Source organism: Ovis aries, chromosome 21 (genome assembly GCF_016772045.2).
Source record: "Ovis aries strain OAR_USU_Benz2616 breed Rambouillet chromosome 21, ARS-UI_Ramb_v3.0, whole genome shotgun sequence".
NCBI classification, from domain to species: domain Eukaryota; kingdom Metazoa; phylum Chordata; class Mammalia; order Artiodactyla; family Bovidae; genus Ovis; species Ovis aries.
The window spans coordinates 39,419,131-39,435,856 of NC_056074.1; the positions used below are offsets into that span (position 1 = coordinate 39,419,131).

Below are 16,726 nucleotides of genomic sequence, written 5' to 3' on the forward strand. Positions count from 1 at the left end.
TACCCCAGGTGAGGAACAGGCCAGGGGTGTGGGGTCTCAAAGGCAAAGATGGGCTTGGGATCAAGGAACTTTGAGGGAGGGGACTGAGGCCACTGGCAGGTCCTCGGATACTGCCTGTGGTAGCTAGGTGCCTCCACCCCCAGGACACCCTGCAGTTGCTGTAGGACAAGCCTCAGCTCGGTGGGGGGGGGGGCCGGGGGAGGTAGCCCCCATTCTCAGATGGCTGTCTAGAGTCTCCTGACCCCAGGGGCAGCCTGACCCAGCTTCAGGACCTTTGGGAGACCCCCCCAGCCCCACCTTCTCACCCAGACCAGCCTTCAAAGTGGCCTTAGCCTTCCTCAGGCAGCGGTGACACCCCCCAGACCTCCATCATGCTGCAGACTTGGGAGGGAAGAGCTGGGTTAGGAGAGGCAGCCAGAGGCTGAGAGCAGGATCAATATGCATGGGAAGTCACTGTCCTTCCGGCTGGCAGCACCAGGCCAGGAGGGTGCAAGCCCAAGGAGTGCAGCCCCAGCTGCCCCTTCCCTCACAGCCCGCACTCGGGGTGGCCCTGTCCCTCTCATGATTCTCTGTAGTGAGCTCCCCACTGCTGGAAGTATTCAAGCAATGCCACCTGTTTCAGCTTCAGACTGAAGGCTGTGGTTCTACATGACCACCAGGCTCAGCAATTCTACTTTCAAGTCTTAGTCCCCCAAGATTCCGGACTCGAGATTCTAGACCCTCCCCAAACTCCCTGCTCTGAGGTTTCCTGGTCCTAAGGGTCTATCCCCCAGAATTCTAGTCTCCCCAAGATTCCAGCACATGAGATTCCCGATCTCCCAAGATTCTCTGACTACAGCGTTTTAGACTCCACAGTTCTAGTCCCTGTGATTTACAGACCCCTACCCCCCACGAGGATTCTAGGCGCTGATGGTCCAGGTTAATTACACGGGCCTTTTTATTCCATCTGGAAAGTACAAATATTCACAAGAGTCTGTACAATCTTAGGGACACCAGTCCTGGCCCTGCCCTCAGCCACATGCTACCCTCATGCCCCTCCCCCCAGCCCCAGCCTGCTGCCTCAGCACCCCAGGCTCCCTGCTCTGGTCCAAGTCTTTTCTCCAAGGCAGGCATGAGTGCTTCATCCAGTCACAGCTGGGAAGAGAAAAGCAGAGGTTGTAAGGAAGAGCCCCCTCGCCCCCCAAAAATGTTTGAGTCCGCCTAGCCTGGGTCATTTGGTCAGAGCACCCTCCCCCTCTTCCCCCGCACATTGCCCCAGCCCTGAGTGGGGAGGTTCTGGGCAGGCTACAGGGGGGCTTACCGTCAATTACAAGTGGATGTCAAACACGCCGTCCTCCACCGTCTGAACCTCCTCCTCTCGGATCTCTGCAGGGAGGGGGGTTACAGGACCAACTCCTGGGCCCCTGTGCCCTGAGCAGCCCTTCCCCCCTCATCGAAGGCACCCTGCCCCATCCCAGAAGCAGAACCATCCACTGGAAATCAATTCACTGAATGACTAAACAACCCCAATTTTTGAAGCTCTTTTTCTAAGTTTTCAGTTTGCCACAGCTTTTTCACAGCCACAGATTTATCGGTGCAGGTGGCTTAACATCAATTTTGTGTGTGTCTCACATTTTAGACCCCAGCACTGCTGGAAGGCTTGAAGCAAATGGTTTTATCTTTTCTATTTTGGGGAACTTATGCCGTGTGCCTGCCTCTATTTTTGAAGACTCATGCCAATTTTAACGGTTGTGGTCAACTACCTTACACCCCAGTTTAACATGGTTTGTTCAGAGTGTTCTCAGCAAAATAATCATTTGAGGAACTGTCATTCAGAAAACTGACCTATAACCACCAATGACTCCAAGAGAGCTGCTGGGAGATTTGGGGGCAATGGACTTTTCTCAGAATAGCCTCCAAAATAGCCAAAAAGGGAAATACAGGCAAATGGCTTAAAAAATTCCTTCTCCAAGCCCATTGTCAATCCCCCTAACAAAATAGAGTGCAAATGGAATCTTAAAGTCTCTTTCCCTTTTACTCTGTTTTTATTTATGAGTCTCTGCCCTCATCAGCCTCAAAGTATTGAGGGCTCCCTGGTTACCTCCTGGCACCCTTATCTGTCCAGCCCTCCTCTATCACCTCCCTCAAATAAGACAATTACAAACTCTGGAATGGTTTCTACCCTAGAAAAGTTTCCATACTTTGCCACCATGGGCCTGCCTCCCTCTCTCCCTCCCTCCACAGGCCAGTACAGAAAGGGACCCCTCTTACCTGGAGGCCGGGAGCCTCGTCTGCCAGGGCGGGGCAGGGAGAAGCTGAAGGCGCGATGGTGGGTGTGTGTGGGTGAGGGAGAGGGTGCAGACCCCTCCAGACTCATACTTTGGGCCCGGCGCCGGCACTCAACTGACAGACGATCCTTGCACTGCTTGTGGCAGTTCACACCACAGGCTGGGGAGGCAGATGGGCAGCCCAGCCAGATCCACTGGTCAGACCACCCCTCATCCCATTCTGCAGGCCTGCACTTCTCCCCGGGTCCCTTTGCTCCTAAGCAGCTGCCCCACCAAAACAAGAGCTTTCTTCATCCTCCTTGCCAGTCTGTGCCCTCTCCAAAGCTCCCGATTTCTGGGCAGCTGCCTCACCAAAATAAAAACCCTGGGGGTTTTTTTGTTTTTTTTTTTTGTTTGTTTGTTTGTTTTTTGGCCACTCTGCAAAGGACGTGAGATCCTACTTCCCTGATTAGAGATGGAACCTGTGTCCCCTGCAGTGGAAGCAGAATCTTAACCCCTGGACCACCAGGGAAGTCCCAATCAAACCAAGTTGAAGGCTACCCCCTTCACATCAATCAGCATGCCTCTCTGGCTCTAAGGTACTTTACTCCTTGACAATTGCCCCACCAAAATAAGACTCTCCATCCAGATAGTAACTCTTTCCCCCAAAGCAGCCCAGCAACTCCATCTCACCTCGGCATTTGAGACCCTGCTTGTAGATGCCCAGGATCTGAAATAGAGGAGGGGGATGTGGTAGGGGGGAGCAGTTTAGAGGGCATGACTCTTCTTCCTTTCTATGGACAGGAACTGGAATTGACCCCTTCTGGACCCTTAGGCCCCTCAGGGTTTGGTTCAGACCAGCAAGAGGAGAAGCAGGAGGAATTAAGGTTCGCCTGGACTTAGGAGGCTTCGGCAGGGGGGCGGGGCCAGGAGGGAGGGCGGGGCGGGGATGGGACCCGGCTGGTGCTGTTGCCGGGTGGCTTGGGCGGGGGCTCACCAGGGCCTTGCAGTGGCGGCAGGCGACCGGGCGCAAGGAGTTGCTCTCGTGGAAGTTGTGTACGAAGCCCATGCGGCCGCCCAGCATAGAGCTGGAGCGCAGGAAGTAGGAGACCATCTCCTCCTTGCTGATGCAGCCGTCCCTGTCCGGGGAAGTCGAGGGCCTCAGCTCCGGGGCGGGGGCGGGGGAGGTGCTCAGTGGGACCACCCACCACCAGCTTAACCCAGCCTACTGGGAAAAGCCCTACCAAATTAAAGGTCATCGTGGGACTCCTGACTTTATACCTTCCGTGCGGGAAAGAGAAAGAGAGCCAGACTTGAAGTCCGGCAGACATAGCAGCAGCTTCTAACTAGTTGTGTGGTCTTGGGCTAGTCACTTGCCCTGGGTTTCCTCCCTGGAAAAATGGGGGTCATAATTCCTGCCTACCCACTTCACAGAGCTGGTGTGTAAACTAAAATTGCTCTGCACTTTCCCGTGGGCTTATCAGCTTCTGTTTCCCAAAGTGAGCCCTATGGAACACCGGTTGGGATTCCTGAGAGTCAGGAACTCTCTGATGAGTTTGGGGAACAGGTAAAATTGGAAAAAGCTGCACCTGTCTCACTCCTGCGAATCCTCCAGACAGGTAATCTGGGGCTTCCCACAGAGCCCTCTTTTCATCTATTCAGGTATTTTAGGGAAAGAGTGAGCACTGTGTTCTGGAGATAGAACTCAGTTCTAATTTGGGCTCTATTTATCTGTGTGACTTCTTCCCTGTGCCTCGATTTCCTCTTCAATAAATGGGGACGATGATAGTTCCTGCATCTCAGAGGGGTTTGGGTAAGAGTTGAATGAGATAGGCACACGAAGCATTGACAACAGTGTCTGTAAAGGCTAATAGGTGCCAGGCCACTGGGAGCTATTTCCGTCAGAGGTGACCTTTATCAGAACCTCCTGCCTATTAGTATTTGGGTGGTCCGGGTGGTCCTTCAAATCAGTGGCACATTGGGACAACTGACCATCTCAAAAATATAAACTTAGGCTCCTATCTCATACTGTGCATGAAGACTAAATTCCCGCTAAACTGAAGACAATGTAAGAAAATAAAATTCTCAAAGTATCTGAACAGGTCTAAGAGAAGTATTTTGTCCTCTGGAGGGGATAATAGCCCTTCTACACGTAACACAAATCCGAGAAGCCATAAAGGAAAAGACTGACATATTGAGCACACATTTTTTAAAAATTTTATATGGAAAAGGACAACATGAACGACAGACTGCGAAAAAATATTTTGCAAACATATTCAACACCAAGGGTTAATATCCATTAACAGAGAAATCAATGAGAAAGACTCACAAACCCAGTGGAATAATGGACAAAGACCATGAACAGGCAATTAACAGAAGAAACAGAAGTGGCCAGTAAACATAGGAAGGTATCCTACCCCCACTAATATTAAAGAAATGCAAATATAACCAAGACACCGTTTGCCAATTAGACTGACAAAATTATAAAGCTTATTATAGCATCCACTGTTGGCAAGGAAGTTGAGAAATGGGCTCTTGTTCACTGCTGATGGGGGTGCAAGCTGGCACAACCTTGCCTGAGGTCACTTTGGCAGTCTCTCTCCTAATTTAGAATGTGCATATCTTTTGATCCAATTATCCCACTTCTAGGAATTTCTCCTACAGAAATAGTGGCCCGAGTGCATCAGTACAATGTTCACAGCAGCACAGCGGATATTAATAGCGAAAAACTGGGAACAGTCTACATGTCCATCAGCAGGAGAATGGGGAGGCAGATGATGGCCCCACCACCCAGTGTAACACTCTGCAGCTGTTCTAAAGAATGAGGTAGTTCTGCCTGAATCGGCCTGGAAAGATGTCCATGATGAGGGTTTAAGTGGAAAACAAAAGTAAAAAAGAAAAAACACAAAGCGTGTGATTCTTTCAAGACAGTGATTTAAAAACGAAAACAAACAAACAAAAAAACCCCTGAGAACGCTACTGCCACAAAAACCTAGAAGCTAGTTTAACTATATGCAAAACTGTTTTAAATGCACAGGTGAGTTTGCAAGAAATGGAAACTCCCAAGTTCCAGAAACAGCGATCTTCAAGTTGAGGCAGTGAGATGGGCCCTGATGGTACAGCTGCCCCAGGAGCCAGGTGCTGGGTTTGGATACCTGCCTGGGATCTGCAGGAGGAGGAGTTAGGGCTGAGATGCCTGCGTGAAGCTGGCGCCTTGAACATCTCCAAGGGCTGTGCTGTGCTTAGTCGCTCAGTCATGTCTGACTCTTTGTGACCCCATGGACTGTAGCCCACCAGGCTCCTCTATCCATGGGGCTTCTCCAGGCAAGAATACTGGAGTAGGTTGCCATGCCCTCCTCCAGGGGAATCTTCCCAACCCAGGGATAGAACCCAGGTCTCCCGCATTGCAAGCAGATTCTGAGTCACCAGGGAAGCCCCTGCAAGGGCTGCACCCACCCTAAAAAGTGTGGCCTGCAAAAAAAAAAAAGCCACCCCACCCAGGGAGGTGGTAGGGAACTGTTTTCAACTGAGAAAACTGTCTTCAACTATTGTTCTCAACTCTGGGAAGAGAAACGAAGTAACTATAATGCATGCTACTGGTAGAACCAGACTTATACCATAATCCCTCTTGCCTATGAAACAGACACAAACAAATTCTCTTATCAATTTGCACCATGCATGGGAAACATTGGGAAGGTACAGGCATTGCCACACCAGTAATTTTGCTAACATAGTTACTACTGACAACCTCTTAAGTGGGAAAGGAGGAAGGGAATTTTCGCTTCTTACCTTACACATTTCATTCACTATATATCTATTTTACTACTTGGATTTTTTTTTTAACCATGGATTTTTATAATACGAAAAAAGGCACAGCTTTTTGAAATCTGGATAACATTAAAAAGTCAACTTGGGATGCACTATAAATTTTGATTGGAATTTTGTTTGCTCGCCAAAACAGGGGTGCGAACACGGTTTCAGGGGGACACGTATAACCTACTTCAGGGAACCAGCTGTTTGTCCAAATTGTTGGCATGTGAATTGGTGATAAGCAAGTGGGTGCTGCAAGTTACAGGCCTTTCTTATCTATTCATTAAGACATGCTACCCAGGAGTTCAGCTTGCCCATACTTTTTCTCGGCTGTGAGCCCCACAAATAAAGTGATGTTTATGTAGCAAGAGTCCCCAGGAGGCCACAGTCTTTGCAAGATTCAGGTGGAGATGCCCCCTACCCTCCGGCTCATCGGTCTGAATAAGCGAAGCAACCCTGAGCCTCTGCAGCTGGCAGCCTCCCAGAAAAAAAGAGCCCCTCCCCACATGGGTGGCTTCCCCTGCCAATATCATCTGGTTCAATGGCCTCATCCTTCTCAGGAGGAAGCTAAAACCCAAGGGGAAATGAACCTGCCTTCCCTCTGCCCCTGCCCCCAGGCCTCTCACTGGTTCTGGTCGAGGTCCCCAAAGGCGCTGAGATAAGGAAAATTCCCACGGATGATCTGGAACTCCTCCTGTGAGATGTGGCCGTCCCCATCGACGTCAAAGTTCCGGAACACAGACTGAAGTACACAGAGGGACATGTGGGGGGGCAGGGAGGGTTAAAGGGGCCTTGGCCCCATCCTGCTCACACTCCCAGTCTGAGTTAGGAAGCCTGGGCATCTAAGAGGTGGGCAGCTGTCTCTCTTCCCCACCACCTCCCTTCTCCATACCCCCATCCCAAGCCCATCCATCAGCTGCACCCCGTGCCTTCTGTTAACCGAGCATTGGCCCCTGAGCCCGGCACTGGTGGTGGCTCCCAGGGCAGTGCCCTGGTCAAAGCAGCCTTGACTGACCACTACGGACCTGTCCCCCGTGTCCCACAGGCTCCAGAGCTGGTGGTGCTGGAGTCTCACCTCCACCATCTTCTCAATGTGCTCCACCATGATCGCCTGATCCAGCTTGGGTTTGGCAGCCGAGGTCCACTCCTCTAGCACTGGGGGCCGGGGAGGCGGCGTGCAGGTAGTTGGGCTGGTTGGCTGTGGAAATGGTCAAAGCTGAGCAAGGGCCAGAGGTGAGGGAGCCCAGGGCCCAGTGGAGGAGGGAGGGGGCAAGCTCTGGGCACAAGGAAGCCTGCCCAACAAGCAGGATGGGTGAGGTGGCCTCTAAGCATGGGAGGGCCGAAGGGAGGGAGGAAGAGGATGGGCTAAGTGGGTATGCAGTGGCTCTCGCCCTCACCGAGGACTTGGAGCGCGGTTCCCGCTGCAGGGACAGCTGATAGAGCTCATCCTCTGTCTGATATTGATCCAAAGACACCTGGGGGAAAAAAAAGACTAATTCAAAGACACCTGGGACACACCAGTCTGATCACACCCACTGGCCTGTGCTGCTCCCAGGAGCCCAACGCCCAGAACCCAGACCTCCAGGTCTATCTGAGGGTCACAGCCCAGCCCCGAGCCTGGCCCAGAAGCAAGACTGAGGACCAAGGCCAGCTTAGAACACACCCCAGCAACCACACGCCAGCCCAGCACACAGCCCAGAACCCAGAGCTTGGCCCCAGACCTTGAAGACAACACACTGCTAAGATCTCAGCCAGGAATTCAGGTCACAACCCAGCTGAGAGCTCTGAAATCCCCCCTCCCAACACAGCACCCAACCCAGCAACCAGATTCCAGCTTAGATTTCAATTCCTCAGTCCAGCCCAGAGCCCAGAAACAGGTTCAGACTTCACACCAAACTGTCAAACCTGAGCTCTGGCCCAGTGATTAGAACCTAGTCCAGATGTGGACTAGAACCCAACTCCTACCCCAGAGCTCAAGTCCAAGACCAAGCCTAGAACTTCAGAGCTCAGGGCCTTGTTTAAGAGCCAGCCCTGGGGAATTCCCTGGTGGTCCAGTGGTTAAGACTTCACATTTTCTCTGCTGAGAGTGCGGGTTCAATCCCTGGGCAGGGAACTAAGATCCCACAAGATGTGTGAGGCAGCCGAAAAGTAAAAGCAAAATAAAAGCCACCCCTCTACCCGGAACCCAGAGTTTAATCCCAAAAGTTGACCGTAACCCACTGCTAGGAACTCAACCCAGAGCTCAGGCCCAGCCTCAAGCCCTCACGCCCAGCTTCAAGCCCTCACGCCAGCCTCAGGGGTCCACAACCCCAACCAGAGCTTGGAACTCCCCTCCAAGGTCACCCCAACCAGGGGGACCAGGCTGGCTCTCGGCTCTGCGACCAGAAGTGAGAACCCAAGGCCAAGCCCGCGGGACCAGGGGCCCGGCCCCTCACCGTCAGCAGGCTCAGCAGGTCAGGGTTGGCCTGCACCGGGGGCCGGAGGCTGGTCACCATGGCCAGCTCCTCCAGGATGCTGAAGAGCTGCTTCATCTTGGCCCCGTTGAGTCGGGTCCGGGCGGGGTCCAGCCAATCCGGCAGCGCCAGCTGCAGGGCCACCAGGTCCTTGAGGTGAACACCCAGGATGGGGAAGCGGAAACCCACGCAGGCCGCCAGCCGGCGCCGGTAGTTGCCATAGTTGCCAGTGGCCGCCACTAGTTCCGTCAGACCTTCCCAGAGCTGGGGGGCAAAGGGCAGAGAGTCACATACACACACACACACCACATCCACATAGCATGTCACAGGCTCAACTCTCCTTTCCCTGCCCAGCCCTGGAGACGTGGGAGAGCCTGAGCAGTCAGAGCCAGGGATGGGCAAAAGGCCAAAAGCCTCCCTCCTGTCCCCCAAGGCTGACTCCCTCAGCCCCTGGCAGTCAGAGTTCATAGGTCATGAGTCCAAAGGGGCACCCACTACCAAATAACACACCTCTCCAGCAGTCACAGGCACAGACTATCAACATTTAATAGAGGAAACTGAGGCTCGCGGAGGCAGAGTAGCGCAGGACAAAGATTTCCAAGAACGTACTTAGCGGAGTCATTCCTAACAGCCCAAACTGGAAAGACCTCAAGTGTTCAACAGTGGAGGAGATACACAAATCGAGTGGACAAAAATATTATACGGCAATGGAGACGAATGAACAACTGCTGCGCAAAGCAGAACGTATGAAAGAAGGAGGAAATAACATACACAACACGATTTCATTTATAAGAAGCTCAAAAACAGACAACAAAATACCCACATGGTTTTGAGAAGCATACACAGGTGGTAAAGCCTTCAAGAAAAGTAAAGTTGGGGAGTCCCCAGTGGCCCAGTGGTTATGACTTTGCCCTTCCACTGCAGGGAGCACGGGGTGGGGAACTAAGATCCCACAGGCTCTGCTGTGTCGCCAAAATAAATAAGTAAATATTCTTTAAAAGAAAAGGAGGTCATCATCCTTAGGAAGGTCATGGCGTTGGTTACCTCTGATGAGGAGGGAGTTATGCTCTAAGGGCTGGGAGCTTCAGGGGCTGGCAATGTTCTACTTCTTGACCTATCTTCTTTCTAGTTTTTTTTAAACTGTGAAGGCTTCCCTGATAGCTTAGTTGGTAAAGAAAATGCCTACAGTGCAGGAGACCCTGGTTCGGGAAGATCCCCTAGAGAAGGGATAAGTTACCCACTTCAGTATTCTTGGTCTTCCCTTGCGGCTCAGCTTTGATCCCTGAGTCAGGAAGATCCCCTGGAGAGGGATCTGTACACTTGTTTTATAGACTTGTCTGTATGTATGGCACCAGATATGTTTTTTTTTACAATACAATAGGAACTTCCCAGTGGTCCAGTGATTAAGACTCTGGGCTTCCACTTCAGGGGGCACAGGATCAATCCGTGGTCAGGGAGGTAAGATCCCACATGCTGCACAGCATGGCCAGTAAAATAAAGTAAGCAGGAGAAGAGAAAAGCATGAGCTTTGAAGTTCAGCACATCCGTGAGCCTCCTCTCTCTGCCAGCTTTCATTGTACAGCCTGGGAAAGGGCCAAACCCCCAGCCTCAGTTTCCTCATTTATCAGATGAAGAGGGAGTGACCAGTGCCCCGCTGGGCTGGGAGTTCTCACGAGGCCAGCCCTGGGAAGGCTATGCCCTGACCCCAGGGTCTCAGGCACCTTGATGGTCTCCGGGCTCACGTGGCTGTGGGTCTCCTTGAGGCGGGAGATGGAGCTGTGGCTCAGGCCCCCGACCACTGCCATCAGCGTGTTGAAATTCTGCAGCTGCAGGAGTTCCTGGGGGATAAATGGGGAGAAAGGAGACAGTGAGTCATTGAGTGGGCCCAGAATTTGGCCCAGCTTTTCTGGAGAAGATCTGGCAGTGGGTTAGGGGAAAGGAGGGACTCGGCCCTACAGGGGCGACTGGGGGAGTTGGGGGGCGGGGGAGGGGTGGGCACCTCTGCCACGTGGACGAAGTGTGTGATGACCACCGCCCGCTGAGGGGCTGTGGGTTTGCTGAGAACCATCAGCTGCACCCACTGCGAGACACTGTTGAAGAGGGAGATGAATCGCTCCAGGACGGGGTTGTCCACCGTGCAGCCATGAGTCACGAAACTGTGATAGTCCTGGAACTGGGGGCGCAGGGCCTTCAGCACCCAGTGGCGCCCCAACTCACCAATGGCTGCTCCTCCCCCTCCAGCTGCCCTTTGGTAGTTACCCTGTAGGCCTAGATCCCGCCCTGCAACCCCATCCCTCCTGGCACCCCCTTCCCCAGCCCACATCCGACTCCTGACTGAAAGCCCCGCACCAGAATCTTGCAGAAGGAGCGATATTCCAAGTAGGTGAGATGTGCCGCCAGCTCCAAGGGCTCCAGGTGGTCAAACAGCAGGGACATCTTGCGCTTCTTCTGTTCCACGGGGTTCCGCTGGGTCACCTGCCGCTTCCACTTGTAGGTGGGGCTGGGGGGTGGGACAGGGGCAGTGAGTCCTTTGCCGGAGATGCCCCAGCCCTCGTTGCCCCACACTCATGCCACTCAAGTTCACTGCAAGACACTGGGCAGGACACCGATGTCTCCCGTACTAGCAAAAAACTCCTGCCATCTTCCCCCCCCCACGTCATGCCCTCCACACAGATTTATGGAAGACCTAACTCTGCGCCAAGCACTGTGCCAGGCACTGGGGTTGTAGAGGTAAGCAAGACACAGTTCCTGCCCGTGAGGAACTCACATTCTACGGGGAGACAGACACAGAGGAATAGGACACAGCTGGGCGTGAGTGCAGAGGTCTTTGCGCCAGGGGTCTGCCCAAAGCGCCACCAAGAACAGAGGCGGCAACAACAAATTCGGCCCTGGAAGAGCCCACAGACACGCCACACTTGTCTTGATAACATGGAGGTGGCCAGGGAACATGAACAAAGTGCCACAGTGGGCATGGATGCAGGGGCTGTGGAAGGGTGAGGGGGCTCTGGGGGCTGCAGGAGGAGGCACTTGGTGGGGGCGGGGCGCTATGGAAGATGCAGCGGGAATGCTAAACAGGCCTGAGACTCTGAAAGGCCTTAACCCCCAGCCGAGGCATTCTGAAGAAGACAGGGGGAGCCACAGGAAGTTTCCCAGCAAGAGCAACATGACCCTCACACCCCTGCATTCAACGAACCGTTTATTAAGAGCAAATGGTGCGGGATGCTAAGCGCCCCTCCCAGCCCCGCGAGCACCCCCACCCCACGCACACGTTCTCGATGTCGATGAGGCTGCTGTGCCGCCGATTCCCTTCTTGGTCTAGCAGAGCCTTCAGCTCCTTGATCTGCTCAGCAAGCTCAGGATTCAAGTCAAACTCCGCTGGGAATGCTGAGATCCAGTACCTGGTGGAGGTTCAGAGTCACCCGGGGCAGCCCTTCCCCCACCTCCCCTAGGATGGCCGTTCCCCCAAAGAGGGGGAGAGGGCCTCAGACTGTGATCCCCCTCACCCAACTCTTTCCTTCCCCACCCTCATTGGGCAGATCAGAAAATGGGGACCGGACAGAGTCAGGAAGGGGCAAGCCTGCGGCAGCACACCCACCATGGACAGAGCCTGGTTCAAACCCACATGACCAGCTCCCAGAACATGCTATTTCTACTCTTTCAGGCCAGTCAGAATCCTAAGGGAGGGGAGCAGAGGAGGGGCCAGAGCCCCAAGAGGAAGACTCACCTGACCAAGTGGCATGTTTTCACCTGCAGCGAGCTGGAGTTGTCCTTCCGGGATTGTTGGTAGGTGAAGGAGAGTTAAGGAAAACAAGGATGGAGGCTTACTCTAGAAAAGGAGGCAGGGGATGGGACCTGAGCCCCACAGGGAGGCAGAGGGCGGGGCCTGGTTCCAGCAGAAATCTGAGGGATGGTGTCTGGCGTGGGGCAGGGCCTAAGCTCTGGAAAGGGGCCCAAGGCAGAGGTGAGCTGTGAGCCTTGGGAGGGCAGCTGGGTAGAATGGGGGTCAGGCTGGGAGCAGGACCTGGGTTCTGGAAGAGAAGCAAGAGGCGGGACCTGGGCTGGGAGTAGGGACCGGTCTTAGGCTGTGGGGAAGAGACAGCAAGGCTAAGGTTAGGGAGAGGGGGCGGGGCCTTAGTTCTAAGGGGAGGGAAGGGGCGGGGCTTTGGGCCCAGCAGAAGCCTGGGCCCAGCAGAAGCCTGGGCCCAACCTGAATCCTATGACCTGGGGGCAGCCCACGTCTAGTAGCAAGGCCCATCCTCTGCCCGGGCTGGGCAGCGGGGCTCGCTTACAGACTCGGACTGCAGGGCCCTTGGAGAAGTCGGCGAAGGATATATGTGGAGCAGTTTGGCCGCCAGCTGAGAGGAAGGGATGTACCAGGGGTGCATCATAAGGAACATGCGCACCAGCTGCGGGTCCCGCACCTTCCCGGAGTCATCTAACTCCGAGGGGCCAAAGAGAAGCGGGTTGACACTTCGTCTCGAGGCTGTGGTCTCTACAGGTCCCTACCCTGCAGCCTGCTGGATGTGGCTCCCGGCCGCCTCCTGATTTCCCAGGGCTCCGAAACCAGGAGGCGGATTATAAAGAAAAAGTGGGGTGGAAGGGGGGATAAAGGCAGGTTCCGAGGAACCGGGGGATAGGAGCAGTCTGAGCCGGGCCTGAGTCCGGAGGGGAGCCAGCTGGGGCGGAAGGAGCCTGGGTTCCTCGGGGTCAAGAATCCAGAGGTCATTTCCTGAGTGCTTAGGGAAGGGGCACCCCTTCACCACCCCACCACATCAGCCGGAAACAGCTCCCAGGCCGAGATAGCGAGTTCCTCCGGATCCCCCGGGGAGACAGATAATTCTCCTTAAGTGTTAGAGTCCGGGGACCCCGCCATCCCTCCCTTCAAAGCCGGCATACTAGGGAAGGATAACATTTTCTCTTTCTGCAGCATGTGGACCTCTCCGCCCTGCGATGAAGGGGAGATTTTCGCTAAAGAGACTGCAGGATGCAGGCTGGGTGGGTCCATGGCCGAGATCTGCCCAGGGAGGCAGGGGTCCCGGCTCAGGCTGGGTGTGTCCTCCCGTGCCACTCACCAAAGGCTTCGATGCAACCACGGAGCAGCTCCTCCACCGTGCAGCCCTTGTCCAGGTCCAGGGTGCCCGCCATGGCCGCCGGCGCGGGTAGGCTCTGCCGATCTGCGCTCCGGGAGCCTCCCACAGGGCTCGGACCGGACCCCTGTCCCGAGAGAGGCAGAGCCGGAGTCTGCGGAGGCGCGGGCCGGCGGAGCGGCCCCGAGGGTAGAAACGGGGCGGGGCGGGCACGCCCCCTGCTGGGCAGGGGCGGAGTCGTTCCCCCCGCGGCCACGCCCCGGGGTTAAACGGTCTGGCCCGGGATGGTGCAACCCACCAGTTGGGAAATGAACTGGCCAAGAAGCTTCCGGCCCACCCTGAGAGCCGCGGGAGGGCCGAGGGACTCCCAGGGGATGGTCGGTGTCCCAGTCGCCCTCTCTGTAGGCCCTCTCTTCTCCTCACGTCCTCTCCCCAGAGGCACCTGCAGCACCCCGCAGCTCAGTTCTGCGCCCCCTCCCGCTTCCCTCCCTCCACAGCCTCCCTTCCCCCGCAGGGTTATTTTGGGAACCCAGAGCCTGAGGGGACCTCAGAGGAATTTCTCCCTGGGATGAGAAGGGGGGAGGAACCCAGGCGTCCTGCCCGCGTCGCCCCCTCCCGGGCTCCCGGGAAGAGGAGGCGGGGCTGCGGCAGCCCCCAGGGGCCTGCCCTCGGGGAGGCGGGCTGGGCTGGAGAGGAACATTCCTGGGAGCGAGGGGTGGGGGTGGGGGAAGAGGGGCGGAGGGGGGAGCCCCTGCGGCCCGGAGGCATCAGCGGGAAGCCTGGGCCTGGGAACCGCGCGCTCCCGAGCCACCTCCTCCGTGAAGGCCCCAAGGGTCCTGGCTCAGCCGTTCCGCAGGCCCTCTTCATCCCCAGCCTCTGACGCAGGCCCCCCGTACTGCACAGTCGAACTGGGGGCACACACAGGCAGTCCACACTCGGGCAGAGTGGGGTGCCCAGAAGGGGGCGCTAGCGCCATGGAGGGTGGAGTGCCCCTGTTGGACTCTACCAGCAACTCCAGTCACGGGCGGGGATTTACGCACCCAGGCGCAGACACACTCACTCCACACCCCAGGCCAGGGACCCACATCGGGGTGCAAGAATATGCCTGAGGTTCCCCCAAACAGCCGGGCCTCAGGCAATCACTTCCCATCCTCTCTCTCACTCACCCAGTGGCACCCCACACCCCCGCACACCTGAACGAAGGAACCCGCGGGCACACATACCCGTAGTCCGCTACCCCAGAAAGCAAACCCGTTGAAGGGGCTGGCTTCCGGCCTTGCTGCTCACTAGACCAGACCAGCCTGGAGTTCCGAGGCCACTGACATCCGCACACGTGTGCGCACACGCAAGACTGCACCTACACGCATGTACACTCCCACACATGCACACGCCCGGTGGGTGCGCTCACACGCCCACTCCAACCCCCGCCCCCTTCATCTGCGATCCAGGGCCGGCCCTGCGGCCCCAACGACCTGACAGCCCTCGCCCCGGGACACTGGCAAAGCCTTGCCCCACACAAGGCCCCCGCCCATAGAATACTCCCCCGAGCAGGGGGTGAGGAGCGGCGGGGCTTCTCTATGGAGTTCTCCGGTAGACTTTTCCTAGGAGCCACCCAGAGGCATCCCGCCGGTTCGGCCGCTTCCTCCCTATGTGACCTTGAGAGTTACTCGGCCTCTCGGAGCCTCGGTTTTCTCATCTGTCAAATGGGGGGTTCGCCGAGGACGGTCCCGCTGAGACGTGGCTAGGAAGACCCGGGTGCGCCGCGGACGCCGCCCCCTCCCGCGGTTGTCCAGGGGGCTTTGGATCTCTCGGTTAGGTCCCTCCCATCCCCGACCCGGGCTACAGACTCCCCACCGACCAACACACCCGCCGCCCCCAGCCCTTCTGCGCCGCCCTCGGGGGCCCCTAGGGGCCGGGCCTCCTCTGCCCAGCGCCCCGCCCGCGCCCGCTCACTCACACTTGGGACCCCGCGGCAAGGAGCCCGCACCCGGCCCGGCAGGCGCCACCTCCGTGCGCTCCCGCCCGCCGACCTCGCTGCGGCTGCGGCTCCCGCCCGCTCTCCGCGCCGCGGCCGGGCTCCCCACCGCCCCGCCCCCGCGCCGCGGCCGCCCCCTCCCCTCTCCTCCCCGCCCCAGCGCCGGGCTCCGCACCGCCGGCTGCGCCTCCCCCATCGGGGGCTCCCTCTCGCCCCGCACGCGGCGGCCCCTGCGGCAGCTTAACCCCTCCCCTGCCGCGCCGCCCGGGAGGCCAGGGCCGCGGGCGGGGTGGGGGTGGGGGGCTGCGCCACGAGCCGTGCCAAGGGTGGGAGAGCGGAGGTCAGGCGGCGCGGGACGCGGAGGGGGGAACTAAACCAAGGGTCCTCTCTCCCCACCCCAGACACCCCCTGCCCCCCGCCCTGCCTGGTGTCGGGCAGAGGAAGCCGGGAGGGGCAGGAAGCGGACTGCGGTGGGGAAGGGGCGCCCCGCCCAGACCCCGGCCCGGGTTCCTGTTTTCGAGACAAACCGTTCCCACGGGGCTCACCCGGCCCGGGGCCGGGCGTCTTCCTGCGGGCAGCGGGGGACCTGGCAGAGACGGGGGCGTGGGCGCAGCGGGTCGTTGTGATAGCCTGGGGGAGGGGCTAGGACAAGGTGGGAGCATTTAAGAGTGAGGGGTTTGTGAGGAAGAATGAAAACGCGGCGATGGGGAGAAGGGGCCTCGGGTTCTGAGGATGTTGGGGGGAGCTCCCGTTCACACAGGAGGGACTGGGGCTCCGGAAGCCTGGCTCCGCATGGGGCCAGATGAAAAGGGGCGGCTGCAAGAGACGGTGGGTTCTTGCAGCTAGAAAACTGGAGCCTGGAGGCCTGGCTCCAGAGAAGCACATGGGAGGGGTAGCCGCAGGCGGTTGGGGTCCCCACAAGCCGGGCCGAAGGGAACCGGTAACCATTTCCGGCAGTTCAGGTTCAAACACACTCGCTGTGAAACCACGGGCCCCAAACAAATCTCTGAGACTTGCCCCTCCCTGCTACCGGGCTGGGGAGGCGGGACCTCCCCCACAACTCAATCTTGGTAATATGGGACCTAGAAGCAGGCCCTTTCGGGACCCCAAGTGAGGAGGGGCAACGTCGGCGCAGCCTAATCGGCCCCCGCCGGA

General features: G+C 57.0%; 1 protein-coding gene across 7 annotated transcripts; it reads right to left on the reverse strand.

Annotated features, from left to right (window-relative positions):
* Positions 1-913: 913 nt before the first annotated feature.
* On the reverse strand, positions 914-15,681 carry RASGRP2 (RAS guanyl releasing protein 2). 7 transcript variants are annotated; one of them, XM_042238091.2, is made up of 18 exons: positions 15,554-15,681; positions 15,252-15,292; positions 13,582-13,723; positions 12,842-12,944; positions 12,234-12,296; positions 11,776-11,907; positions 10,859-11,009; positions 10,509-10,682; positions 10,231-10,347; positions 8,492-8,773; positions 7,454-7,531; positions 7,132-7,254; positions 6,683-6,798; positions 3,244-3,385; positions 2,940-2,976; positions 2,251-2,427; positions 1,301-1,365; positions 914-1,134 (listed from the first exon to the last, which is right to left on the reverse strand). In XM_042238091.2, exons 3-17 carry the CDS (start codon positions 13,652-13,654, stop codon positions 1,307-1,309), a joined length of 1,827 nt encoding a protein of 608 aa, XP_042094025.1. In that variant the 5' UTR covers positions 13,655-13,723; positions 15,252-15,292; positions 15,554-15,681; the 3' UTR covers positions 914-1,134; positions 1,301-1,306. The 7 variants fall into 7 exon arrangements, with proteins under 7 accessions (XP_042094025.1, XP_042094024.1, XP_042094021.1 ...); XM_042238090.2 differs by adding an exon at positions 13,895-14,038 and having other exon boundaries at positions 14,820-15,647; XM_042238087.2 differs by adding an exon at positions 13,895-14,038 and having other exon boundaries at positions 12,842-12,948; positions 14,408-15,647.
* Positions 15,682-16,726: the final 1,045 nt, after the last annotated feature.

What these genes read in the sequence shown, in the direction of transcription:
- RASGRP2 (XM_042238087.2), bottom strand. Translation starts at nt 14,463, where the DNA reads ATGAAGAGGGCCTGCGGAACGGCTGAGCCAGGACCCTTGGGGCCTTCA. An exon ending in CTCATCGACATCGAGAACGT is followed by an intron (nt 11,010 to 11,775) that starts GTGCGTGGGGTG and finishes CCCACCCCCCAG; the next exon opens with CCCCACCTACAAGTGGAAGC. An exon ending in GGGGACCTCGACCAGAACCA is followed by an intron (nt 3,386 to 6,682) that starts GTGAGAGGCCTG and finishes TTCCCCGGACAG; the next exon opens with GGACGGCTGCATCAGCAAGG.